At 35.8% G+C, this 27,898-nt stretch overlaps 4 protein-coding genes and 1 long non-coding RNA gene across 7 annotated transcripts; 2 read left to right on the top strand and 3 right to left on the bottom strand.

Annotated features, from left to right (window-relative positions):
* Positions 1 to 42: 42 nt before the first annotated feature.
* Positions 43 to 8,479, bottom strand: LOC7474928 (DDT domain-containing protein PTM). Of its 2 annotated transcripts, none has more exons than XM_024609029.2 (9): positions 7,309 to 8,479; positions 6,214 to 6,921; positions 4,753 to 5,989; positions 4,281 to 4,569; positions 3,985 to 4,109; positions 3,396 to 3,859; positions 3,245 to 3,273; positions 1,603 to 2,139; positions 43 to 1,505 (listed from the first exon to the last, which is right to left on the bottom strand). In XM_024609029.2, exons 1-9 carry the CDS (start codon positions 8,106 to 8,108, stop codon positions 577 to 579), a joined length of 5,118 nt encoding a protein of 1,705 aa, XP_024464797.2. In that variant the 5' UTR covers positions 8,109 to 8,479; the 3' UTR covers positions 43 to 576. The 2 variants fall into 2 exon arrangements, with proteins under 2 accessions (XP_024464797.2, XP_052311875.1); XM_052455915.1 differs by having other exon boundaries at positions 7,528 to 8,479.
* Positions 8,480 to 11,833: 3,354 nt separating this feature from the next.
* Positions 11,834 to 13,092, bottom strand: LOC112328599 (uncharacterized). Of its 2 annotated transcripts, none has more exons than XR_008060169.1 (2): positions 12,965 to 13,092; positions 11,834 to 12,042 (listed from the first exon to the last, which is right to left on the bottom strand). It is a non-coding gene; the product is annotated as an uncharacterized LOC112328599 (long non-coding RNA). The 2 variants fall into 2 exon arrangements; XR_002983589.1 differs by having other exon boundaries at positions 11,834 to 11,964.
* A 1,089-nt stretch (positions 13,093 to 14,181) lies between these two features.
* Positions 14,182 to 18,436, top strand: LOC7478614 (E3 ubiquitin-protein ligase RSL1). Its single transcript, XM_002312854.4, has 3 exons — positions 14,182 to 14,956; positions 16,982 to 17,757; positions 18,136 to 18,436. Exons 1-3 carry the CDS (start codon positions 14,240 to 14,242, stop codon positions 18,248 to 18,250), a joined length of 1,608 nt encoding a protein of 535 aa, XP_002312890.2. The 5' UTR covers positions 14,182 to 14,239; the 3' UTR covers positions 18,251 to 18,436.
* Positions 18,437 to 20,818: 2,382 nt separating this feature from the next.
* Positions 20,819 to 23,412, top strand: LOC7474929 (AT-hook motif nuclear-localized protein 1). The gene is made up of 5 exons (XM_024609151.2): positions 20,819 to 21,505; positions 22,039 to 22,106; positions 22,222 to 22,353; positions 22,461 to 22,622; positions 22,804 to 23,412. The coding sequence occupies exons 1-5, from the start codon at positions 21,154 to 21,156 to the stop codon at positions 23,137 to 23,139; spliced, it is 1,050 nt and encodes a 349-aa protein (XP_024464919.1). The 5' UTR covers positions 20,819 to 21,153; the 3' UTR covers positions 23,140 to 23,412.
* Positions 23,413 to 23,471: 59 nt separating this feature from the next.
* Positions 23,472 to 27,898, bottom strand: LOC7474930 (GABA transporter 1). The gene is made up of 7 exons (XM_002313608.3): positions 27,718 to 27,898; positions 26,417 to 26,647; positions 24,954 to 25,051; positions 24,668 to 24,854; positions 24,447 to 24,574; positions 24,039 to 24,272; positions 23,472 to 23,960 (listed from the first exon to the last, which is right to left on the bottom strand). The coding sequence occupies exons 1-7, from the start codon at positions 27,824 to 27,826 to the stop codon at positions 23,580 to 23,582; spliced, it is 1,368 nt and encodes a 455-aa protein (XP_002313644.1). The 5' UTR covers positions 27,827 to 27,898; the 3' UTR covers positions 23,472 to 23,579.

The following is a 27,898-nucleotide window of genomic DNA, read 5'->3' as shown; positions in this document are numbered from 1 at the left end:
TTCTTGATCAATCTTCGAGAAGGAAATACATAGAGACTGGCATTCTCAAAATATCAATTTCAACCGATCTCAAGAAACTTGTGATTTAACTTTGATTTATACATGCAATGCAATCAGATAAGCATAAGAAAAAAAAGTTGCTTATCTCTTCCTATCAGGGAAAATATTTTAAGCTTGTGAAGTAATTCACTCCACAAGATTTTAAGAGTGCCAAATCGAGGACTACCTTGGGAAATTATCCCAGTTAATTCTTGAAAAAATTAATCTAAACTTCGAACCTGAATGATTAAATGGGAGGGAACTTGCGATGAAGCATCATGTTGTACCAAGTACCAAAACATCCGAGCTAGAAAGAGATATCACCATGGCACTTTACAAAACCTTCTCCAGCTTTGACAATGATGAAGCATGAACTGGTTCGTTATCATCTTTACTTCACAAGGCACAACCTCGGCGCAGGTCTGCTTCACACGAGATTTTTCGACTGCTGTTCAATTTACAGCCCCATCCATCAGAACTCTGAAGAATCCCCGCATGACAAAAAAATAAAACAAAAATTTGTAGGACAAAAGCCAGCTACCGCCACTCTCGGCAATTGCCACACCTCCAGCTGCCCTCTACAGGTGAAGACTCAACCCAAGGAGAACAATGGCGGTGCAACACTAAGCCACAGATATCACAAGAAAGATCAGGAGATGGTACCAAGTCAGAACACATCTTACAAGGCATTGTGGTAGGAGCAGATTGCAGAGACGCGTCACAAGATGTGCCCATTGTATGTTGCTTTGGGAACTCGTGTGCTGAAACTGCATGAAACTGATTTTCACAATTTCCCAAACCATTCCCAGAGGCATCAAATCCATCCAACTGGCCACCATCATCAGATGCCAGCAACTCCGTTAAAAAGAAATATGTTTGTGGTTCAAACTCCGTATCCTTGTAGTTTACATCTTCACAATCAAACATCATCTCACCTTCAAGGCCATTACCAGAAACATCCCATTCTGCACAAGATATCTCCCCTTCACAGTTCATGGCACTGTTTGTTTCAAGAAACATGGATGAATCGGCATGGTATATATTAGTCCCAGAAATATCTTCAGCATCTCCTTGGCGCTTTCCTTGTCTTCTGACTGGAAGCTTTTGCTGCCCTTGTCCAGCAATGTTACATTCCAAATCCACTCCAGGATTCTGCTCTGTAATTTGGTAAACTCTTGAAAGAGAGACAAGAAGAGGATCATCATCCTGTACAAACACGTTCTCAACAGGTAACATTGGAGTAGTTGGCTCAAAGCCTCTGGATTCAACAATAGTTCCAGAGTCAGCTCCTATTCCTTGCTCCGATGCTCTCTTTTGTGGCTTCATAACCTCTAGCTTCTCATATCCATGATCAACCCTGTAAGGACAATTTGGTGATTTTATCCTACGACACCTACAACACTTGAAGCCTATAACATCAGCAAGTTTCGACTCTTCAACTTCTACAGCTTCCGCATGAAACCAATCTGCAGAAGTCAAAAAGAACATGTTTCATAAAACAAAAAACAACCATACTTTTCTACTTAAAAGAGGAATGGCACCTATGATGTGCAGAAGGCTTACTTGAACAAGTTTTGCAATGGATATACATCAGATCACAATTATAATCCTCTCTGCACAGATTACACACCGGCATTAACCAGTTTCCATTTGGACTACCCCTTAATAGAATGCTTTTATGCCTGAAATCAATTCCTGTATCTTCATTGTTCTTCTTCCTCCATACGACACCCCAATTACGTGATCTACTCTCAGTTTTTGTTGCCTTACCAGAAGAGGAAGTAGAACAACTATCCTGGGTTCTACTTTCAGGTTTTGTTGCCTTACTAGAAGCAGAAGTATTTTGTTTCACTTCAGAACAACTCTCCTGGGTTCTGACAGACACTAATGGTTGATTATGAATTTTAATCCCTGTGTCTTTTGTAACTGTCACTGCAGTATGACGTTCTTGCAAGGGAAATGGACTGGTTAGAGATTTGTTACTTTTTTCACTAAAAATAACAGCTCTGGCACTGTAGCATCGCTTGCAGGTGACTGAAAACTGAGCTTCCTTATTTGTATAAATTCTTGAACTTACAGTACAGTCCTGGTGACAATAACCTAACCACAATATAAAACAAAAATGGAACCGTTAGTGCAAACAATCAAACTCTCCCATCCGCTTATATAACCAAGGAAAAACATAAGAGCAGATCTAAAAGGCAGCTTAAACTTCCCAAGAACACAGCATACTTGTCAGTCTGTAAACTACCCAAGAAAATAAAATTAAAAAAAAATCTGTTCATGTTTTGTTTTTCAATTTGGAGTGTGTTACATCCCCGTATTATTGTATTCATTCCTAATATGATCTTCTCCATCCTAAACAAACGAAGCACAGAAACCTTATTTCCACCCTCATGCAAGTTCAAGAATCAAAGAATATTGCTGTATTCTATGGTACTTAGCTCCTATGTAAAGCATTGAAAACAAATATTATAATCATGAACATCATCCTCTTTTGCAACTTCCAAGTCATCCTGCAGTCTCTCTGTAAATCTGCTATGAATAAAGGCTGTAAGATATTGAAACAACATTGGCTTACCTTCTGATTGCCCACTTATGGTAGCATTTATAATTCAAAGCCTAAAATTCTCAAGTTTCTTAAAACTTGATGGTGGTTAGCTATAACTATAATTACACACTCTAAGCACTGTAAACATTAACAAAAAATTGCGGTAAGGCTGGTAAACCTAAGTGTCATTGTACATTTGAATGCAGGCATTTAGCACACCCTCATATGAAGCAAAGAAGTAGCCAGTTTTAACAGTTCAAAAACAACCCCACAACATTGTGTTTTTTTCCCGAAAGCAAGGTATGTTTGAGCTGAACTTTAGCACTGTTCAAAGTTCTCCATCCCAATTTTCCACTGGGTCCTCATACAATTTTTCTCTTGGGACTTTACCATGAGGGATAGTCTTTTCTAAATTCAAATGAAAGGGTGCATGGGATAATTTCAAGGCTGACTTAAGCAGTTACAATGTAAGAGACAGGTAAATATTTTAGCACAGCGGCAAAATCCGATGATCACCTGAAAAAATACAGGCTTGCTTTTTCTACAAATAGAGGCGCAGATTAACACTAGTTTAGAACACATTTTTCAAAGTTCAGAATCAAAATAGAGCACTTTGCAATATATTTAAGAATACCAACTTAGTCATAAGCATACCTTGGCAAGAACTGCATGTGACCGTATTCCTGAAAATCACATCGACAGAGAATAACAAGGTCAGGGCAAGTTGCAGTGAATTTTTTTTCTTTCCCAAGATGACAGTTGCAGTGAATTTAGAAACAAAAACAGAATAAGCATAGAATATTACCTAATCAAAACATCACATTGACATGAAGCACAAGAGCACTTGTCCAACTTATCTCTCTTAAAGGCAAGATAAGAAAACATATCCCTGCGGGAAGCTCTCAACTGTCTTCTTTGCAACACAGATAACTCATTTGAAGGCTTATTAGATGATGGTGGAATGACATCTACGCTTTCTTCAAACTCTTTGATTAAATATAAAGGAACGTGCAATTCAGAAAACCAGTACTTATCCTTTCCATCTTCAGTTTTCTCAATTTCAATTATATTCTTCATGATGCGGGAAGGAAGATGCTTTTGGTTCCCAAAAGCAATTCCATATCGTATCGTCTTTTCTTCAAATTTCTTATCACAAATGACTGCATTTCTAAAAAACGATGCCTCAGTTTCTGAACCTTTTCCATCCTGGAGGTTCTGCTCAGGTCGAACAAGATCACTCCATCTCACATGATAGTCTAGGTATCTAACCTGATGAAAATTTCAATACCATTTTCACAAGTTGGACAACTAGAAACTATTATAGACAAATTGCTGATAGACAGAATATGCCAAACAAAAGAGGAGGAAGCAAGAAACAGAATATGATACCATACCTGAAGTGCAAGCTGTGATGCATTCTTACTCCTTTCGACTGCGGCTCTCCAAATCAACTGTCTGCTTCTATTCAGAATCTCCAAATCATCAGTGTAATGGATACCAGAAATCTTTCTAGAACCACCTATGACACAAACAAAAATTGCAATTTTCATATTACCTCCGTTTATAACAATTACTAAATGCAGCTAGGATATCATTAGAACTTTCAATAATACAAAATACGCAAACAAAGCAAAAAGTATGGCTTAATTAATTTTAGAACAAAGGGGCAGCAAAGGTTTAAAATATATACCTTGCCTAGCTGCCCTTTTAACCATTGACTGAGGCAAAATTGCTTTGTTGGATACAAGCTTTAATAGAGTTCCCCCTCGCCACCAGACAAAACTTTTGTCATGGCAACCATCAGCTGCAACGTCAATCACACCAGAATGTTTTCTATGTCGTTTCCCATTCACTCCTCGTCTTTGTGCGGTTCCAATAATACTTGCAGAACTATGGGTCACAGAAGATTCAACCAACCAATCGTCCATTGCCTTGACCCAATCCCCAGAAAGAGCAATAAGGCGGATATTTTCCTCAAGCTGCAAATAAACACGAAGAGGTCACATCAACCAAGCCAAGAGTCTGACATACATTATGATAAATAACAAAGACATTTAACACACAAATAGGGGGACTCAAGAAATGACCAACAGCCTCCATGGTTAACTAGGCTGAAAAAATGGACCAACTTAATAAGCACACATGAAATCAAATAAACTTACTTCAAGCAAGGGCTGTTTTATTGCACTATAACTTGAAGCATCTTCTACTTGTTTACACCACTGTTTTCGGTGAATTGCACTCAGAAAGGGGCCGACTGTAAGACCACATAAAATCTCCCCCATGCATAAAATGTACATTGATATGCTAGAAAGACTTCCCTCTCCATTCATAACTGGGCGAAGTCCACTGATTATCTTCGAGACACCTTTAGTAGCAGTCAAGGCAGCAGAATTTAACACGCATCCCCTTCTGTTGCTGGAGGGCTGCTTGCAAGAATGACACCAACCACACCTCTCTCTTGGCACCTCCACAAGCTTTCTTTCAGAACTTGGCCAGAAAAAACGGGAGGCTGCTGTTGAAAAAGCTTTTACTTGCAATAAAATGTCAGAAATAGCTTTCCTGCCATTGCCTGATTTCTGAGTCTCTGAGTGACTTTCCTCAGATGAAAGAACACTGAGATTAGCAGCAGCAGAGGCAGCAAAATCCCCGTGCATATAGTGATTTATGTAGGCATGAGGTTTGAAAAAAGTTCCCATGTAAGAACAACTATTTGTTGAATTTCTCTCAACCATTTCAAAGCCTGGATGATTGCCTTCCTTGCTTTGGGAAAACACAAAAGCTGGTAAACAATTTCCAATTTCATTCTCAATACGACTGCCTACACTGTTTGCTGATGTGCATGTGGTAAGTTCTTTTGCACTTGACCTGTCGACCCGGCTTTGCTGGGTTACACCAGATGGATCAGCAAGCTGGTTAACCGATTCAGTAGACTCCAGTTTAATCTGCTCATGCGGCTTCATGCTCATAAGATGGCAATTTCCTGTTCTCGACATTTCACCGTCGCTCACAATGTACTGAGGACCAACTTGAAACGATGCATCAAGCGAGGTATCAAGACATGAAACTGCTACAATATCTGTATTGCTTCCATTTAAAGTAACTGCATTCTCAGCCACAACATTCTCTGGAACTTCATGGCTTTCCTCACAAAAAGGAAGAGATATAGTAGAAAATATTGCATCTTCCTTCACAGATGCTATATCGAAGCCTCTTTCCATCTTTTCCAAAAGTGAGGATGCACTTTGTGGTATGTTCCAATGCTGTACAATTGCCTTGCAAATCTCTGAGTATAATAATCTATGTTGCATGGATTCAGAAAGTGTTTGCAGAACCTTTGGGATTTCCATCAGATTGTAGTATCTGAAACATGGTTCTCCACCAGTAGAAGCTTTCAGCCTGGAACGAAGAACAATTCAAAAGGAGGGAAAACATGAACAGGAAATCAATAGACTAAGAAGCATTGCAGAAGACAAGATGCTCACGGTCCTAAAGACAGAACCTAAGAACTGCTTTGGCTGTTTTAATGCCACTTGTTTTGCAAATAATATGAAGCTTAGTAGGTCATAATGCATTTAAATAATATTCAAAAAATGAGGAAAAAAAGGAAGGCTAAAACATACACCAGTAAGTGGTTGCAAGTACCCATGAAGACTTGCTCATACAAATCAATTCCGAATACTTCTGCTCCTCTATGTGATGTTCTCATTGAAATAGTAGGTCCCAACTTGTTGATGGTGCACTCTGGACAATACCATGGGCCTTTAGGTATATACATTTTGACGACACCTATGCATCTTGAATGATATGATGATGGGCATCCATCACAACAAAGCAAGATTCCATCCATGCCACAAAGACGGCATTCATCCCCATTCCCATCTACGTCAGCATCAGATGCATTCCCATCCCTTTCAGTACCTTTGGAGCCCAAATGCTTTGAATTACTGAAAGGCTTGCTTCCCTGGCTTCCTGCAATGATATCCATGGTCTCCCTGTCCTTGCAAGCTGAAGTCTTGGAACATCTAGGATGAACCCTTGTTGGTCCATTATCAGGAAGAATGGCTGTAACAACATCAGGATCTAAGCCAACTTCTGACTCTTCACAGATATCAACTTCTGCTCTTAGCTCCACAGAATCCAAGGCATCATCGCATAGGATCTGCAGAATCATCAACTTCCTACCCACTGGCAAGGAATAATACTCCCTCTTCCAAAGATGATCATAAAGTCCTTTCCACTCGGCTCCATTCGCATATCCCATTATTGTAAAATAATGGACCAAATGAACAGGCCAAGTGAGTGAATCAAGCAAGCGCCAATCCACGCTCCTGCACAGAAGGAGTGGAACACAATTCCATAGATTAATTGGCAGAAATTGGATAAAAAATCAAACACAACATCACATACAAACACATGCATATACCACCCACGTCTAAGTTCAGGAATATACAACAAAAAAACAGGAAGGGGAATTAAGTATACATGCAGAATTTGTACACACATGCAAGAGCAATATCCCGTCAGAACATCTTTTAATGACAGATAGAGTATCGAATTTATTATATTGTCACCCCACACCCCAAGTAGTTAAAATCCACACTGTATCATTTTCACAAAAACTATGAAATTAAGTAAATGTTACAAAATTGTCATAAAATTTTCGGTCATTGAAGAGCTCTAATAGGCAAATTAAGTAGCAACACTTTTATATATACCTCAAGCATTTTGATGCAAGCTCAGAACCATCTGAAGAGAGTGCTTCAAGACGACGTCTCAGTGCTCGCATCAAAGCAAAATGAATGGCATCCAACAAAGTGTTCTGGATTGAGCAATTAATCGCCCCCACCAAATCATCCAATGTAAAAGGGCTCAAGAAAAGACGGATATTAAATGACCTCAAAAATGTGTACACGGAAAAGAGATGTGAGACATACTCGTCCGGCACACGAATACTCCCTGATGATGAAGGCAATTGCGGTGGAGGAGCAACTGGAGTCTCCACTTCCATTCCCAAACCCCCAACACGCACATGCTCACATGAATCACTCGAGGAATCCGCATAATCCTCATCATGCACCCCTTCATTCTCAACCGTCAACCCACCACCCAACTCGTTTTTTGAATCCACCACTTCCTTCTCGGCTTCCACCTTCCTCTTCTCACTCTTTTGCAAAACAAATTCATCTAACTTTTCCCTTCTAAGAACCAGTTCATCATCGAAATCACCATCCCCTAATATTATCTTACGAAACTCACCACTCTTCAAATCCTCGCAGCCCCCGTCTTCATAATCCACCCTATACAGCCCAGTATCATAATACACTATCTTCCCTAAAAAAATCTCACTCCCAAATTCTTTCAACACATACCTACCCACTAATGGCTTCCATCTAAAACCCAAAGCTTGCTTTTTCAAAGCACTAGCTACTAATTTCTTATCTTCACTCTCCTCCTCATTTAGCTTCCGCTTTTTCGGTCTACCTCTACCCCTTTTTTTAACCTCCGTAAACTCCATTATAAAATCGCAATCGAATCTAACCAGACCCTAAATCCTTAAAAATCCAGTGCAAAATGTCACTAAATCGCTAATTTTCCACTCAAATAAAAACAAACATTCAATAGCACACTCGATTGTATCTCCTCGTGGATCAAAAACTCATCCAGGTCTCTAAAAAAAAGGAAAAAAAATCAATAATTCGACAAAAAAAAAAAAGCAGAACTCGATTATCAGAATATAAATTTATTGCTGTGATTTTAAGTTTACGGAGAAAGCCAGGTTATCTTTGTTAGGTTTTAGCGGTCACCATTGAAGAAGATTCTGAGGATTTTTTAGAGAGAAAGGTGCCTTGATAAGAGAGAAGAACGGCATCTCTCTGCTATGAAATAGTGATAATAAATACCTATGTCGAGAACGTGTATGACTCGGATCCGAGTTTGACTCATCTGAGTTGTTTTGCACTCGGGTTTTTCTTTTCTTATTTACGTGTTGACGTGGATTTTATATTTCCTTTTTGTAAATTAGAGAATTTGGGGAAAAAGGATTGGTATAATGGAGGCAGCCTTACGGCAAGAGTGTACACCCTCGCTCTTGTTTTTCTGATTGCATTTTATAATTTGACTTTTTTTTAATGATACCGTGTCAATTTCTAAAAGTTATGTTTTTGTGTTTTAAAAAAAAATTTAAAAAATAATATTATTTTAATGTATTTTTAAATAAAAATATTTTGAAAAATAATTAATACTGTATTCTCAAACACCCTTTATATACTGGAGAAACATATTTTTTACTATTTTTATTTTATCAATTGAGATAGTAGTGTGTTAAAGGTTATTAAATTAATCATTTATTTAAAATGATTAATTAAATTGTAGTCAATGATTTTTTATTGTGTTATTTTTATAAAGAAATTAAAGAATTTATAATGTGTTCGAAAAATGTGAATGGCCATGTCTTTCTATAAAATTTATTTTTAAAAAAATTGATAATTTTAGATTATTTTCTAACATTTAGTGTCAAAAATAAATTTAAAAAAAATATTTAGATATATTTTCTAGTGAAAAATATTTTAAAAATAAAATCACTACGAAATTAAACATATTTTTAATTGATAATTTTTTTTAAGATAAATAATTTATATAAAATTACATATATTACACGCTAGAGAACTTGAATGGTTTTTAAAAATTATTAAATCTAGCAATAATAACTTATTTTGATGCATGTTTTAAAATGTTTTGTGAATTCTTAAATTAAAAATATATCGAAGGATATGATAAAAAAAAATTATGTTTATAAAACTTTGAGTTTAAAAATAACCAAATAAAACGAGACAGGTAAACATCATAAAAAGAATAATAAAAACAAGAAGAGAGTGTATAAAACAAGTAATCATGTCATTCCTTATTTATCAAAACGTGATCTCCATTCTTCACGTTCCAGGAAGGCGGCTGTTGACCATGTGAGCGGGGCCCATTAATTGGATCACGGCGTGTTGGATAGCAAACGCCACATGTGCATACCTGTAGACAAATACGCCCTCTCGACAAAGAAAATGCTTAAGCTTACCGTCCGCTAAATATTTACATCATTTAAAATTCATGTCTATTAAAAATTTAACAAAGCGGGAATCTTATAATCCACTCGTGGCGACAACGAGTTGACTCGGAGATGCGCCTGATTTAGTTAACTGGGACATGAAATCAAGGTCCAAGCACTGGTGTTTTTTTTCCTTGACTTTACTTCAGAAGGCTCAAATGGAACATGAAACTGGGCGAATTGGCGGGAACATCTTCCACTTAATTACGTAGCCCGCCAAGATTTTTAAATATAAATGGAGAAATGGGTGGTGTTGCCGCTAATAGTAAAAACTGTTCAAGTAAATAGTAATCATTTTGTGTATTCATGGTACGTGTAATTATGTTTGTGTAAACAATTCAACAAATAAGATTTAAATTAATCAAATTGATTGATTATACTGTCGTTATTCGTTTTTATTTTTTACATGTAGTTGATAAATTATTGAATCATTCTTTATACTTAAATTATATTTTTCTGATAGTGGTTGAGAATGTAGTTTTTTTAAAGAAATTTATTTATTTTATTTTTTAAAACTATTTTATATATATATATATATATTCATACTATTTTGATATACTGGTGTAAAAATAATTTTTTAAAAATAAAATAATATTATTTTTATATATTTTTATATAAAAAAAACATTTTAAATTATAGTCTTAACTATACTCTTAAAAACCCTTTTAAACTAAGTATTTATTTATATTTTAAAAAATATTATGTGAGATATTTTTTAACCTTTTAATTATTTTAAATTTAATAATATAAAAAAATAAATTTATTACCTGTCAACTTCAAAATCTTATAAGTAAAAGTTAGATATTCATATTATTTATAAATATATAATTTTAATTGACTGAATCATGATCCATGAAAAAAACATGTATACTCACTAATAACAACAAAAATCAAAAAAAAAATGCAACCCAAAAATTCTAAACACAATTTCATCTTTACCCTTTTAACCAAACCAATGAGGATGTGTATGTAATTGCTGAGGGTAAACTAAAAATAATATTTTTTAATTATAAAAGGTATAGTTTAATTAATCAGATCATAAATTTGCTTTTTAAAAATCACAAGTTTGAATACCACAAATCTCAGTGTCACTTGAGTTTTACATAATCATTAACTTTAAGGCCTCGAGGGATCAAGTAAGGTGTGCGTAAGCTGGTCCGGAAACTCACGGTTTTATATATATATTAAAAAATATTTTTACAAATATATCTTGCATACGCGTAATTTCAATATCCCGCCAAGATTTTCAAACGTGATTGCAAAATTGAGGATGTGCATGCAATTGCCGAGGGTTTATAGCAAAATCGAGGCCATTGTTGACATGATCCACCAAGAATCTTTGATCCGGAAGCATGGCATGGATAATTTTTGCATGGTAAAAACAACTCTTGATCCCAAAAAAGGCTTCCAATTGATTTTCGTGCTGTATTTTTTATTGATCCAACTAACATAATTAAGTTGAGGAAATGAAACGCGTTTTCAGTAATTTAATTTTTTTGATGGTAAGAAACTACACTTGTAACGTGGTGAGAGAAATCTATAGCCCCCGATACTTCAGATTTTAGATATGTAGATCTACCATGTCTTGTATTTTAATTTTTTTAAAAGGTTAGAAAATGATGATGATGGCTAGTGATGCAAAGAAGGGTCTCGACAAAACCACTCCGATGATCTAGGCTGACATACGTGTGTACCATGTACGTAAACACATGTACAAACATGTCATGTGTGTCTGTAAAACAGAGTTTAAAGAGAAAAAAACACGAAGTTTTGTTCAAATAGTAAAGATTTAATGCCTTGAAAGTCTGAACTATTTGTATAACTTTCTAACTCATCTAGGTCTTTTCATGTAGCAACCATAGTTATAAAACCCGATCTGGTAATTGACCCGATAAAATGACTGGGTCACGGGTTTTGGGGGTCAACCTGGGTTAACCCGGGTCAATAACAAAAAGAACACATTAACATGGTTCTTTTGACATGAAATATCACATTAACATATATGCTACCATAATTAATAAGAAAATATCACATTAACATATATACTAGCATAATTAATTAGCATCAGGGTGCATTTATCTTCAAATAAATAAATATGTAACATAATTTAAAGATATTAAAGACATGGATAATAAAATAACAAGTTGTTCTAGAGACACAAAATTTAACATAATAGATATAAGGGGACAATATTCAAACTCTAGTTTGCATTAGAATTCATAAATCAACATTTTAACCCCATTTTACATTAGAATCCATAAATCAACATCTTCAGCTGCATAAAAAAACAAAAGATGAGTAAAAACCCAAGAGAGCAGCTACTGGCCTCATCTGTGCCTTCTAGGATCCGCCACTAAAAATGTCCAACAGATATCAAGTTCTAGAACAGTGTTTGAAATTTGAACGTGAAACTTATCATAAAAAATTCAAATTTTAATCACGGGAGCATCCCGTGTAAACAATATTCTCTTTGTTTCTCTTTGTTTTTTCCCCCTTACAACTATGCTTTTTTCATGCTTTTTAATTTTTTCGCCTTTATAGGACGAGCAATCAAATAAACCAAGATGAGAAATTAAGGAAACTGGGACTATGATAGACTGGGAATGTAGAGAGAAGAAATCACTATGTTGTATTCAACATCATGCCCATTATTGTTGCATCATGAATCAGCTTCCTACTCAGTATTAATTCAAATAAGAAAATTAAAAAACTTGCAATATGGAACTCATAGAAGCAATGAGAATAACTGCTTATCATCATAATAATTTGATATTCATCTTGCCAAAAAGCATACAGGCAATTTCAATTCGACAGAGTAATGATTGATTCATGGTACAGAGTAATGATAGACATGTATGGCAGTAATTGGTTTAAATGAACGTGCACAAATTGGATTATTCCAGATTATAATGTAAAAACATCATCAGATAAAAGACTTGTAAAAATATTAATTATTCTAGATTATCATACAGAGCACAAACCAAGAGGAGCATGTTTTTTATAATGTATATTCATTAATAAATTATTATGAAACTGTCATGAGAATGTTTGTTATGAGAAAGTTAAAAAAAAAAAACATGAATTTAACAAATAATAAATCAATGACAGAAAGGGAAGTGAAATGGGAGATCCAAAAGGGGCTAGAAGATTCAAAGACAAAAACCCAAATGTGTAAAGCAAGTAGCAGAGCTGCAGATGCGAAAATCCAGATGCGAAAATCATAAAAGCAAATAATTTGACTTGGACACAATATCAACGTAAAAGAGATAGAGCACCTGTAGATTTCTCCAATGAACTCTCTGTTGATTGTTGTCTATTCTGCAGGAGATACCGACAAAAGTAAATCTCTTGATTGTTGTTTATTCTGCAAGAAATTATGGCAAAAACTCTAGCTTTCCTTTTGCTTTCCCTGAGTCAGTGATCGTTCAATAAAGTTAATATATACACCGGGTCTCACCCGGGTTAGCCCGGGTCGACCGGGTTTAACCGGTTTTTTCCTTAGGCCGGTCTTTTGTCTTACCCGGACCGGTCCAGGTCCCGGGTCGACCCGCCGGGCCGGGCCGGGTTTTATAACACTGGTAGCAACTCGATAATAGATATGTTTTGCTATAAGTATTTTTTTGCTACTTGAAGATAAAGACTTGGAGTGGATCACTGCAAAGATTGTTATTGCTCTATAAGTTGTGTATTGTTTACGGCGACAAAATGATTAATCTCCAGGAACATTGCCTAATGATCATGTTTTCATTCGATACATGCATGTTTTAATTCAAGCATAACAAGTGGATTTAAGTGCATCGACCCCATTCAAGATTCGGTTTCATGGAATAAGGGGTGTCATATAACTCAACTAGTCTTTTGATACGCACTTTATCACGGATTAAACTAAAATTTTTAAAATATAAAAAAAAATAATAAGAACATGGAGGATTTTTTTTTTGATAGTACCGTTAAACTTAGATAAGTAGATAAATCTCTAAATCTCTTGATTTGACTCATTGTATAATGCAGGTTTTTTATTAAATTATGTAAAAGTTACTTTGATGTGGATCGGTTGATTTCATAGATTTAAATGCAACTTCGACTATCGACAAAAACATGAATTAATCTATAAAAAAAAACTTATTTTAAAAAATATTGATACAATAATACATTGAATAACCACGATCACATATAATATGATCCATGGATTTGGTCGAGTTTGATATTTTCTTTTCAAAATAATTTTTCCTTCATTGGATGATAAAAATTAAATGAGTATCAATTCTAAAATAGTATAATTAAAGTTTTTTTTTAATGAAGTGAGTATAATTTTTATTTTATAAAATATAATTAATAAATATAATTTATTTATTTTTGAGTATTATGGGATCTTAAATAATATATATTTTTAAAAAATTATTTAAAAATATAAAAATAATATTTTTTAAAAAATCAAAATTCGAGGAACCGGTTTGCAAAGACTTCTCAAACACGCCAGCCAACTCTGATCCGTCAACATATAAAAACCTAGCCAGCCGAGAAAACGAAAGATCGCACGACTCCGAGACATGGAGATGGAGTCTGGAGTGCTGACGGAGCAACGCCGCGAAATCGAAGAGGCCAAAACCTTAAACTCTGATCTCGACTTGGCATTCAATCTCCAAATGCAAGAAGCGATGACAGCCTCCCTTTCCATCCTCAATCATCCTCCCTCAACGTTCTCGCCATCTTCCTCCTCCACTCCCAAAAACGAAGAAGCAAAAGCAGAAGCAGAAGATTTCGACTGCTGCTCGAATTTTTTCCTGGAGGATATCGAGAGGCTGGATCAAGAACGCAAGGACCGTGAAGAAAGTGAGAATCTAATGAGAGAAATGAGAGAAGATCTGGACCGTCGAATGCACGATCAAAAAGTCGCTAGCGAAATCATGAACATCCCTGACGAAGAATGGGAGGAATACGGAGATGATTACGAAGACCCGTTCGAGAATGGAGAGAGGGTTAGTTTTTTCAAGGTGTATAGCAAGGGAGTGGAGAGTGAAGAGAGGATCAGGGATATGAAGGTAATTGTGGGTGGAATTGGAGTTGCCATTTGTGATTCTAAGGATAATTTGATCTTTGAAGTTAGCAAGGGTATAGATGTTGGTGCAGAAGGCAGTAGTAGTAATAAGAGTTGTGCAGGGGTTTCAGTGGAGCTCCAGGCTTTGATTGAAGGGTTAAATGCTGCTTTTGCTTTGGATTTGAAAAACCTCACCTTCTTTGTTGACCACTCTATGCTCTACCAATATGTAAGTGAATTTCACTCTTTTTTTTTTCTTCTTCTATTATTATTATTATTATGATTATTTAAAGATTTAATTTTTTTAATGCTTGATTTTAGTTTATTTGGATGGGTCATTCTTTGACTTGTCTGGATTTGTTTTGGGTATGATTTTTATTTAGTTAAATCTCTTATGCTCTACCAATATGTAAGTGAATTTCACTCTTTTTTTCTTCTTCTTCTTCTACTACTACTACTATTATTATTATTTCCTTAAAGATTTAATTTTTTTAATGCTTGATTTTCACTCTATGCTCTACCAATATGTAAGTGAATTTAACTTTTTTTCCTTTTATTATTATCATTATGATTTTCTTTAAAGATTTAATTTTTTTAATGCCTGATTTTAGTTTATTTGGATGGGTCATTCTTTGACTTGTCTGGATTTGTTTTGGGCATGATTTTTATGCAGTTAAATCTCTTATCACCAATCTCATGATAGTTCTCTTCAAGATTATAAACTATGCTGTCTCGAAACTCTTCATGTTACCTTGATTATAAACTGTGTCCCAAAAAACTACAATGGGTTCATTAGGTTACATGACAGAGGATCCTATATTATTTGTAAATGATGGTGAAACTCAAAACATATTTGATTTGCTCCTTAAAACGGGTAAAATTCTTACCGATAAGCTTACTGGCTTCTTGGGCCACTGAACAATAAACATACCTTCCTAGGAGCTTTTCATGCTGTAAAGAAACTTTTGCTGTTATAATCTTTGGGTGTGTTTGCACTGGTTTAATAGTATCTTTGTGCAACTAGCCTTTGGAATTCACTGTGAAAATGTTACTGTTGGGCTGTTTTAAGGCCTCCTCTTTCAGGATGTTACTTTGGTTGGATTGTAATGGATGCCCATGTTTTTTTTTTTTTTTAGATCCTAGCCAAAAATATGGCTGCTTTCAAAACTATCCACAATGTGACAGGAATGATTCTGGTTACTGAAATTTCGAATTCAAGGCTAAATCCTAACTGGTTGTTACATGGTCAAGCTGCAGAGCCAGAGATCAAATTAAAATGTTTTTGTGCTGTCTATATTTGTTTGAAGTATACAAGTGATGTCAACTAAACTATTACATGGAACTCATGCACAGTCACTGCCTTGCATGCTACACTGTAAATATTTACAGCCTACATATATTAGAACATAGTGGAAGTTACAAAGAAAACAGTCCCTAAGCTCCTACACAGATTAAGACACTTTTCCACATGTCCTGGCCATTTCTCCCCATACAAGAAACTGCTGAAAACTGCCATAAACTGTCCCAAACTGCTGTAACTCGGCTTGCCTCCCACAAACCAACTGCCCAACTGTCAACACCCATGCTGTCAGTCTACTGTGTCTCAGCATGCCTTGGACTGTCCGCTGTCCAAGTCAGAATTCATGCTGAACATCAACCCATGTCCTGCTGAATCGCTAGACTTACACTGCTACCGAATCTGTCACTGCCCATGCACGTTGCCATTCATGTCAATAGTGTTTTTGTCAAGCCTTGAACCATCCATTGTCTAGACTCAGCCCCTGCTGCTAATTTTGTCGACGCTGCTGATTTCAACATTGTCCCATGGGTTGTCACTGCCCACTGTGTCGTTCCAGCGTGGTTTTCCTCAGTGTACCCCTGATGAATTTTGCCCCGTTACAAACCTTCCCCACGAGAAGAACCTGATGTCCTTGTCGGCCAGACCTGAAGTACCCCTGCACCAAGTCTGTCCACTGTCACAAATCATTTTGCAAGTGACAAGCATTTGCTTCAATTGAAGTCAGCAATATCATTACTGTGGCGTGGTAAATTTTTTATTTGTTTTCCTTTTCCTATTTGCTTCAATTGAGACTTCCTGTGATTCCTAATTCGAAACATTCAGTGGCTTGTTTTCAGCAAAGCTAAGTTAGTTGAAATTCTAGTTGCTAGTCATTATTGTCAGCACTGACACTTTCCCTTTTCAGTCTTTTAAGCTTCCAGGCTATTGGATTGTTAAAATTGTATGTATATGCAGGTTACTGGTGCTGTTCAACCACAAAATGGTAAGATTTCGACCTTGGTGAATCAGGTGTCTCTTCTTCAGAAAAAGTTTGCAGATTGTAAGCCGTCCCTTGTAGCATGCTCTGATGTCAAGTTTGCATTTAGATTTGCAAAAGACGCCATAGTTTCTCAGATCACTTGGCCTGCAGAAAATAGCAAAGGCAAAAGGAAACTGAAAGAGACTTGTGTAATATGCTATGAAGATACAGATGTAGATCAGATATTCTCAGTTGATGGCTGTTTTCATAGATATTGCTTTCCCTGTATGAAACAGCATGTTGAAGTGAAGTTACTTCAAGGGACAATGGCTAAGTGTCCTCATGAAGGCTGTAAATCTGAAGTTAGTATTGAGACTTGTGGGGAATTCCTGGACCCAAAATTAGTTGAGATAATGAGCCAAAGGAAAAAGGAAGCTTCTATTGCTGTTACAGAGAAAGTTTACTGTCCATATCCAAGATGCTCTGCATTAATGTCAAAAAGTGAGGTTTTGGAATATACAAATTCATCATTTGTTGGTGGTGAAAAATCTGGAGCCAGGAAATGTGTAAAATGTCATTTCTTTTTCTGCATCAACTGCAGAGTTCCATGGCACTACAATATGACCTGTTATGATTATAAAAGATCAAAACCTCATCCCCGCACGGAAGATAAGATGCTTGATAGTCTTGCAAAAAGAAAACTTTGGCGCCAATGTGTGATGTGCAAAAATATGGTGGAACTTGCTGAAGGCTGCTATCATATCACTTGCAGGTAACCGTGCTCTGTATCATTTACTGGACACTTATTGCTATTTTCACCTATTATTTCTCAATGGAAACTTAGCAATACTATAAGAAAAAAAAAAAAAAACTAATGGAGCACTAATCTACTGCCTTGTTTGTTGGAAAATATTGCTTCTCGTTTATATACATTGAACTGGTGGAAAATGGTATGGTTTCCTATGGTGGGAACCCAGCTGTCACCTATAAAACCCAGCAGTCTTGCCCTACTGCAGCAATTTTTTGCATCTTGTTTATTGTTATCGTAATTTGATACAGCATGGAATAAGAAGTCATGGTTAATAAGTTGAAGACTTTTTTGTCCTACACCGTTCTAACTTCATTCCTTTCCTATTATTTGTTCTGACAGATGTGGATACGAGTTCTGTTATACCTGTGGAGCTAAGTGGAAGAACAAGAAACCTACATGTAGCTGTCCGATCTGGGATGAGAGGAACATCATTCGCGATGGGAGAAGGCGATGATCACGGTTGCCGTGAAATGACATTTTAGGCTTATTTTCCTCTCTCGGCTTTTGTTCAATTACCAAGTAGAAAACCTTCATTTTGTATATATGCTTATGGGTGAAAGTCTCAAATCTTGATTCTCCCCAAGGAGTTCCTGTTTTTCAGGGACCATTAATTATAATAGCAAGCAAAACCTTTAAATTATGGAATTTGTGCTAATTAATTCAAATTATCGGTTTGCTTATACGGGGATCTTTGATGACCACATCCGTACACCAAGCCAGTCCTTGTCCATTGGCAGCATTTCCACATGCATATCATGAAAATTCTTGAAGCTTTAGGGAAATTTTGTTTAGTGTAAAATATTTTTTAATTTTTGGCTTGAAGAATTTTTCATTTATTAAAATATTTTTTATTGATTGCGGTGGATGAGGCAGTCTTGATGCTAATAAAAGAGAGTGAAGAATGGGGTAGTAGTTGTTTCAAGATATATATTTTTTTTTTTGCAAATTAATTAACCTAGATAAAAATCAATCTAAAATTCTATGAAGATCTAATAAAAGAGACAGTGAAGAATGAGGTGGTAGTGGTTAAGAAGCTTGCAGGTGTGCAGAACATAACTGTCTACTGTGGTGCTTTAGGTGTTGATTTGAATAGTCTCTGAGTTTGCAGCGTCTGAAGTTATTTGATATTCTTCAGAATAAGGCGCCTTCTTGTTGTTCCAACCATTTGTTTGAATCATATGCATATATGGCACATAGCATCTAGTGTCTAATGCTGTGACTGTATAGAGAGGGACATGAAATTTCTTTGGAGCTTGCTATATAATGTGTAGGACTCAGCATAGGATACCGCACCTGCGTGGCGAGGGGGAGAGAACTTCAATGGATCTCGTGTTTGCATATATAGTGCACAGAGCTTAGATATTGAAAGAGAGGGAGAAAGAACTTCAATGGAGACATTTTTTGTTTCCAAACTCCTGTCTTTAGTAATTTAAGTCTTTGCAAGATGGTGTATTTGGAATCTGTTAGGAAATTCGGCGGTGTATTTGGAATCTGTTAGGAAATTCGGCGTTTTGAATCTTCCCTAGGTTTGAGTGAGACAATGCAGCAATGCTGGTCTTTTAACCAGTGACTGATGATACAAGGTTCATGAGTTCTGATTTACTTGCCAGAGTTGACTCTGAAATGCAGGAAATTCTAGAGTCTTGAGAAAACCGAGCCCTGCCTCTGGAAGTTGCGGGCACCCAAACAAGCATCAGTGCACTGGAGAAAGCTATTTGGACACTTGGATAGAGAGGAATGAAGACCCGAATCCCAGCTTTCTTTCTGAAGCAGATGGCTGCATTTTGTTTTTGCTTGGTTTGCACTGTCTCCCATGGTTTTTACCAAAATAATAGAATAGTATTGAGGCAGGATATACTGATCAAACCCATTGATTGATACAGATAGAGGCAACATGATTTTGTTTGAGCTTATTTCATGTTGTTCTGTAGTTAATAAAAATGACTGGTTAAAGCATTTGAGTATGGGCTAGGTTCTGGAGGCCATGCATGGCAGGCTAGTTTATCTTAAAATCCAATCCCTTCTTCTTTCCTCCTCCAGCTTGAACTTAAATGGATCGTTGCCGCTCTTCTTGGCACTCCCTTTCATGGCAATGCACTTCATTTCCGTTCCGTGGGTGAGTGCGTCTTGCAACCCTCAATGCAAGGTTGATTTCAGTTACTTGTTGTGTAGATGAATGCTGTGATTATTTGTTTGACAAAAAAAAAGGAAGCTTAATTGCATAATCTATATTTTTTTTGCGAGGGATAGAAATATATTTACCGGCATGCCGTAAGCACAACCAAATTTGCAGCTTGACGTATCAGAAATATTTCAATGAGAAATTCTTGCTTTTGCCTATGACTCTTGTCTAGCAAGCAAGTTGTGGTTGTTGTTATCAAGAACACTGGCCGAAAGCTTGCGAGTTGGACTCAATCATCTGCTCAGTGGATCAGGCTGAATACAGACGGTGCAAGTAAATAGAACCCTGGTCTTGTGGGTTGGTTCTGGAAACCTAAATTTAGAGTTGGACTCGAACCGAGTTTATAATGATTATTATCTGATTATATATTTGCCTATTTTTTCATGTCGAATTTGCTGGTAAAAAACGTCAAAATATTTAATATTCTATAAAATATAACTTCAAATTTATATTTAGTATCTACAATATATAAATTTATAAAGTAAGATTTATATTTAGTATCTACAATATATGGTGCATTGGATAATTAGCCAGTTTTTAAATTATATTTTGTTTAATCCACCAATTGTTTTTTTAAAAAATTCAAAAATCAAATTTCAAAAGTAAATATCAGCGATAAATATTACATCATTTTCCATTCGTTTTTGGAAATAAAATCTCTTTAATATAATAAAAAATCAATTTTAATTATTAACAAAATTATTATTTTAATACTAAATGCATCATAGATATTGTTTTTATTTTATTAATCAAGGCAGATTCTCTTCCCTAAGAGAAAAAAGAAGTTAAAAACCAGTAATAAATATTGTAACCGCAATACTTGTCCTTTTCTAATAGAAAATCCAAAATACCCGCTTATAAAATTTCAAGGAATTAATTAAATAAAAATTCTGTTTTTTCTCCATTATATATTATTGTCTAGTAATCACAACATAATCCCAAGGAAAAAAAAAATCTTTCAACATATAGGTTTCTTTCATGGCGCCTTTTCCACACCACCATTGTTAGTTCAAAACCCTTCTTCTTCCATAACCCCTTTATTTTATTCTATTTTAATTTAATTGACACACAAAAAAAAATTCTCTCTTTTATTTTTTATTTTCCTTCAACGTGTGTTTAGTATTATTATTTTTTTCTTTTATGTAGTAGTTACGGGTTGCGTGGAAGAGAAGAACATGATAGTCTCTGATCAGACTCCTATTATAATAACAACAAAGGATCATGACCCACCAGGCAACCAGGTGGTGCACAAGGTGGGAACAAGTGGTAGTGATCATACTCTAGAGCCAAACAACCTTGGTGGTGGTGGAACAGGCTGCTCTGGAGGGTCAGGCTCAGAGAGTGTTGTTGAAAACACCTTGAAAAGAAAGAGAGGGAGACCTAGGAAGTATGATGCGGGTGCAAACCTGGTATCATCACCGCCTCTGTCCCCGCCACCGGGCCTTTCCTCTTCTCTTTCGAGTTGCGAGAAACGGGTTAGAGGGAGGCCTCGTGGTTCTGGTAAACTTCAACTCTTGGCTTCCCTTGGTGAGCACTCAAATTATGCACTTGCTTTTATTGTAAGGAGTACTAGTTGGTATTGTGTTGCTTTGTTCCTTTCATTTATAGGTTTGGGTTAATATTCAATGGTTTGCTTGTTTTGTAAAAAAAAATTCCTGTTTCTCACGTGCGAAAGTTATGCGTCCTGTATGAATCATCGTTGGGATGTATTCAGATCATGGAATGAGCTGTGAATTAAGACTTCCTTTTTTGTGTGTTAATTCTTTGAAGAATGTGGCTATAAGTGAGAAGGAAGAGAATCCTATAGTTTAATAGAGTGTTTATTTGTAAATGTCATCCCATGTTTTTAATCTTATCTTTCATGTAATAAAAGAAAAAAAAATCATGATTTCCTTTTGTGAGAGTAAGCTTAAATCTCTTGCTTAATTTTTTGAAGGGGATTGTAAAATTTGATTTTAAATCAAAATGTGTTAATTTCTGTTACATTTTATTTAATTTCCTTTGTCAAAATTCTTAAATTGCCGCCCCCTTAATTTTATTTTGAAATTCTCCATGTAAAGGTGGTTTTGCAGCAGAAACAGCAGGAGGAAGCTTCACCCCTCATGTAGTGCCCGTGCATACTGGAGAGGTACTGTAAAATATGTGAGAATTGAGTTAATTTGCTTAGTCTTTTTGTATAATCACAGTGCTTCTCATTGTTTCGCCTGTGTCATGATGTTCTAATTCTATTTTGTGGTCTGCAGGATATTGTTACTAAGTTACTAGTATTTTCTCAAAAGGGTGCTCGAGCAGTTTGCATTCTTTCAGCTACTGGTGTTGTCTCGAGTGTTATTATGCGTCAGCCTGGTTCTTCTGGGGGGATTTTGAGATATGATGTATGATATGATCATACCTGAAGAAAAAAACTTCCTTTAATTTGTTTCTTCCTCCTCCTTTTCCTTTTTTCTGATGTGCATTCTCGATAATTTTTCATTTCTTATAGGGCCCCTTTGAAATTCTATCTCTATCTGGATCATTCACTTTCAGCAAAACAGGAGGTTCGAATCGCAAAAATGGCATGCTAAGTATTTCCCTAGCTAAACCTAATGGCCGGGTTTTTGGTGGTGGTGTTGCAGGCTCTTTAATCGCAGCTGGCCCTATTCAAGTAGGTTTTGCCTATTCATTTTTATAAGAAAGCATTCACTAGATGTTTATGTCTCTTGTCTACAATCTGTTGTTTACAGAATACAGAGTTCAAGGATTTATGGATTTTCTTTGCAATTGAACTGTTTTATCAGCTTGTTCGTTTTTGGGAACCTCACGCTATATTTGTTTTGATTTACCAGCTCATTATTGCCAGTTTCAAGCAGAACATCGGCAAGGAAATTAAGAGGAGGCAATCAGCTGACCCTCCTACAGCTCCCAGTCTGCTTGCCAACTCCGATATGGTAAGGGTTCCCACACAAATTGCTGGAACCACAGATGCAGAAGATAACTGCACTACACCAACATCTGCACTTTCAGAACCAAGAAATGAAGAAGCAGGTAGCACAATCATTTCAAACCAACAAGCAAATACTGGTTCTCAAAACAGTAGTGGTCAAAATGTCTTGCAGTCCCAACAGCCCATTCCAGACCAAACTGTACCTCCAGATGCCAATGCTGGAGACCCCCGGTTATGAAAATCTCTATATTTATATATGTGATAGTTCTTAGTAACTAGCAATTCAAATTTGGGATTCGTTTGTTTTTTTTCCTTTTTCATATCTAATACCTCTTAGTAGATGAGAGGAATCTTGTTCTTGCAGTTGCATACTGATATATAGTTGAATTGAATCTCAATTCCCTGAATTTGTTAGCTTTAAGCCATCAAAATCTTGTACTTCTCTAAACTTACTCAGGGAGTTAGCTACATCAGCTCAATATAGAAAGTTTTCTTGCTGTCAATTGTCAAACAGTTGTTTCTGATTCCTTGCTGGGAGATTGCTTGTTGTAACAGAAATACAGGATATCGTTAGTTCCTTGCTTTGGGAGCTGAGAAGGCTCTATATTAATCATAAAGAAGAGTATCAAGATATACATTTGCTACTAATAATGTGAGCCCATATGCCATTTAATCTAATCAAACATTAGCAAATAACCTATAAGTTTTGGCATCAAGACCTATTTGTCTTACCGCTGCAACCGCTGCTATAACCCCTACTGCTGAGAAAACTACTGCAATAGTGACATTCAACCAGAAAACAATGCTCCTCTTCGATGGCTTGAATGTCAAGTTGAAGAAAACAACAGGCAAGACAAAGTCTAGAGGGATGAAACCAAAAGCACCAATCAATGAATTGATATCTCCAAAGAATGGAAGCATTGCTGCTATTGTAGTTGCTATGATGACAGACATTGACCTTGAGACTGCTCTGGGGATTACATTTCGAGCAGAGAATTCTTTTCGCTTCGGGTCTGAAAAGGTGTTTTCGAGTACTTCATTTGTAGGCTGCAAGTAAACCTGTAGGCATGCCATGTAGTTTAAGTTAGTGTTGTGCAGATTTAGGAACAGAAAGAGACAGAAAGGAGATGCTCATACCACAGCTACTGCTGATAGTTGGAGAATGATGAAGATGTTGACCATCAAAACAAACCATTTAGGCACCAAAGTTTGCCCATCAGCTAAGAAGTTGCTAATTACTAGAGGTTCAGAATTGTTGCCAAATGCCCAATAACCAGAGATGGCAACACTAAAGAAGGTAAGAGAAAGTACAGTATAGCAAATACATAATCCCTTGAACATCTTCCCTTTCACAGGCGGTGCTACTGTTGCCTGCAACGAGAAATGTTTTGTGCACTTGGTTAAATTATCTTCTCCTATTGAAGTTTGTATTGAAAACTGAAAAGGATCTTAAACCTTGACTAGACCAAGGAGAAACTTGGTCTGAACGAGCAAGATCTGGCCTAAGGATACCATGCATAATAGAGGGAACTGGGCTTTCCATACCTGGATTTCTGGGATGATCCCATTGCCGTATGATGTGGCAATGATAGCAATGGCATTAAAGATACCGAAAAGGCGATCTTGTGTGTCTCCATGCAGAGAATAGTCCTTTGGTTCCTTGAATGAAGTTCCTGTGAATAATAATAAAAAAAAAAAAACAGCCTAATTAATTATTAACTTGTCTAAATTGCTGAAACGAGTATTGTTTCATTATTATTGCTTACCAATATGAATTGAACCACCAGTGGCACAGGCACTATAAGCTAGGGTTAGAACCAGGGATACCAAGTTGATGTTCCTTAACGAATGAAAAGATGGGATTTGAGCTAATATCAACATTAAGCACCCAAATATGATTATAAATTCATAAAGCTTCATTGGCCCTTCTGGCTTTGACATTAAATAAATTGTCTGCAGCAAAAAAAAAAACAAAAAAGGTAAGATTATCTTATTTTCATTTTATTTTATTTTGTGGAAAAAAAAAAAAATTGTTGCCGCCATAGTTCTCACCTTCATGCATTGTCCTCCAAGAAGAGTACAAGCAACAACAGCACCATAGCACACCATGAATTGAATTGGACCCACAAAATACTTGCCCCATTTTCGCCCTATAAAATCAACAATTTGGGTGTGAAATGCCAAGAGCTTGATGACCATAACCCCGTATACATGATCGACATCTTCTAAGCTAATCCCAATCAAAAATTAATATTAAATTAAATTAACTCGGGTTATTAATTTTTTTAAAATAAAATATTAATTTGATAATTTTTTTAAAAAAATTAACATATTTTAAATTAATTGATTTGAGTTTTTGACTCAAGTAGATCGGATTGACATAAATTTAATATGAATGTTGATAACCATTATCTATCCATTTATCCGAGGTTTTTCGGATTCCTGCGGACCCGCCTTTCTTGACATTAAAGAAACTGACGGAGTACTGCTCTTGCATTGGACCTGAGGTTTTTGAATAACAATTGCATTTGGACTGAAATGCTGTGAGAGTCAAAGTTCACTGGGCCAAGCCTAGAAAGTCGGGCCCATATAACCTAATTTTCTACGATCACGTGTCAAATTTATTCAACGAAAAAGATAGGGTCGCGGGCCGAAACTTTGACGTGGGAAAGTCAAGTAAACATTTTAATCAGATAGGTAAGAAAGCGAGAGGGAAGCTCTAAAACAAGACTCCCATCACAATTATTTATTTTTTAAATCTAAATTCGTCGTCATCATTATCAAACAGATGATATTGGGTGTCCAGAGCATGCTAGTGGGAATATGCAAGACCATGATTTCTTTAATGACTTCTCAATTTCTTGCAAGCTCTCCCATTAATTTGGTCTCAACTAGTGCAAGCTGATGCAAGAAATCATCACACCATCTTTTCTTTTGATATTTTCTTTCCTCGGAATTCAAACATGACATCCATACAAGAATTAGTGCATTTATGGATTTTTTTTTCATAACCTCTTTTAAAATTCGAAATCCTAAACCCTCAAGTGGAAGATTGCCATGCAATATATCGTGGATATATTTATATATCAATTGGACAAAATAAATTTGAGAAAAGATTTAAACATGCTGCATGACCAATATTCTAGTTAAAACATTCATAATTTTACATATAATTGTTAAATCAAGCTGAAATTTAATGAAAATTTTATATAGATCCTGATCTCTACATAGTTGGCTAAAAAACATAATTGAGATTATAAAAGCTTTTAAATAGTTATTTTTTATTTGTTTTTTTTTTAATAGGCTAAGTTGGTCCTGACATGGAGAAAAGATATCACACCACTAATTGGATACCTTCATCAACATTTTTGGGAGACTGTGCATGCATGTTGTTGATTTATTAGTACTATCAGGAATCTTAAAACACATATAAAAAAATGCTAGTGTTAATTATCTATTCAAAATCCAAGCAAAAAAAAAAAAGGGGAGGGGGAGGAGGTGTATGAGTTAATTACCCAGTATTTGGTTGGCCATATCCCTGAACCGAAGTTGGCGATTACCCTTTTGAGCATGGTGTTCAAGAACTAAAGACAACAAGTTGTATGAATAGAAAGTGACCAGAGCTCCGATCAGCAAGAATGCAACTCCGGCCGCCCACCCAAGAAATGTGAAAGCGAAGGGCAGACTAAGAAGAGGTGGTGCGACAATTGATGTTGTTAGGTGGTAACCACAATGCAGCCATGATCCTGAAGTTGTGTGCACATTAAGAATATAAAAAAAGTCAAACCAAATATTCCATGGGTTTTATATACTCGATTAATTAATACTAATACTTTATTTTCAAAAACAAAATGAGATAAGATACGAATCTTATTGCAATAATTTTTCTAAGAAATGATCTTAAAAGTCAACAGGTTTATAATGCAAATCTTACTCTTTTATTTTAAAGATGATGAGCTGTGATCAATATTTGTGGTTGCTAACCTGTTTGGGAGTGCTTTATAAAAGTGCTTCCGAAAAAATTTGAAATTTTTATTTTATTTTTTTATTTTAAAGTAATATGTTTTTGATGTTTTCAAATCATTTTGATGTGCTGATCTTAAAAATAATTTTTAAAAAATAAAAAAATATTGTTGGCACACTTTTCGGAGTGAAAAACACTTTGAAAAGCAACCACAACCACACTTCCAAACACCCTCAAAAAAAAAAAAAATTCTTGATTCCTGAGGAATGGAGGGTTTTTCTTTTCTTTGGATATGAAGAAATATAGGTATTTATGTGAGTGATGGTGATATTATTAAATCATTGTATTGAGCAATGGAAAAAAATCTTTGCCATAAATACGAGTCAAAACATCAAAACAATTATGCCCGTATGGCATTAAAATTCATACTACAGTGCCCTCTCAATAGCCAGTAGAATCACTTGGCATCAGGCAAAATAAATTAGAGAGTCGTATTGAAAATCTTTATATCTAAATCTTTGTTTAATTTGTTATAAAACCAATTAATTATATTTATATACACTTTTTTAAAAACAATTGGCCGATATCGGAGATTTCTTTAATAGTATTATCTGCGGCACGTTTTCCTCTATATGTGGAAAGCAATAGTCATGTGTTTGTGCTAAAGGAGAAGGAATAGAAGAGATTTTATTAAAAGAAACACGAAAGGATATAAAAAAAGAGGAGAGAAACTAGAAGGCAAGGAATAGAAAGAAAGAAAGATTCTGTAAACTGAGAATGGAAACTGCATACAAAAAGAAGATGGAAGGCGTAAAATATTGCATGAAGCAGCTCGTCGTTGGTGTGTTTTACCTTTGGATTTGAGAACAAAAAGGGCACCGGCATCAAGGTCCTTTAGCTGGTGATCGGCTCCTTGCTGTGAGACCTTGCCATCCTCTCCATGAGCTGCAACAGCGCCCATCTCTCTATCTCCCTGTCTCTGAAAGTGTGGTGAAGAAAGATGGAAGAGAGAGCAAATTAAGGTATACCGCAA

Source organism: Populus trichocarpa, chromosome 9, assembly GCF_000002775.5.
Source record: "Populus trichocarpa isolate Nisqually-1 chromosome 9, P.trichocarpa_v4.1, whole genome shotgun sequence".
Taxonomy (NCBI): Eukaryota; Viridiplantae; Streptophyta; class Magnoliopsida; order Malpighiales; family Salicaceae; genus Populus; species Populus trichocarpa.
Note: the sequence above shows the minus strand (reverse complement) of the source record. Positions and strands in the feature narration are given on the sequence as shown.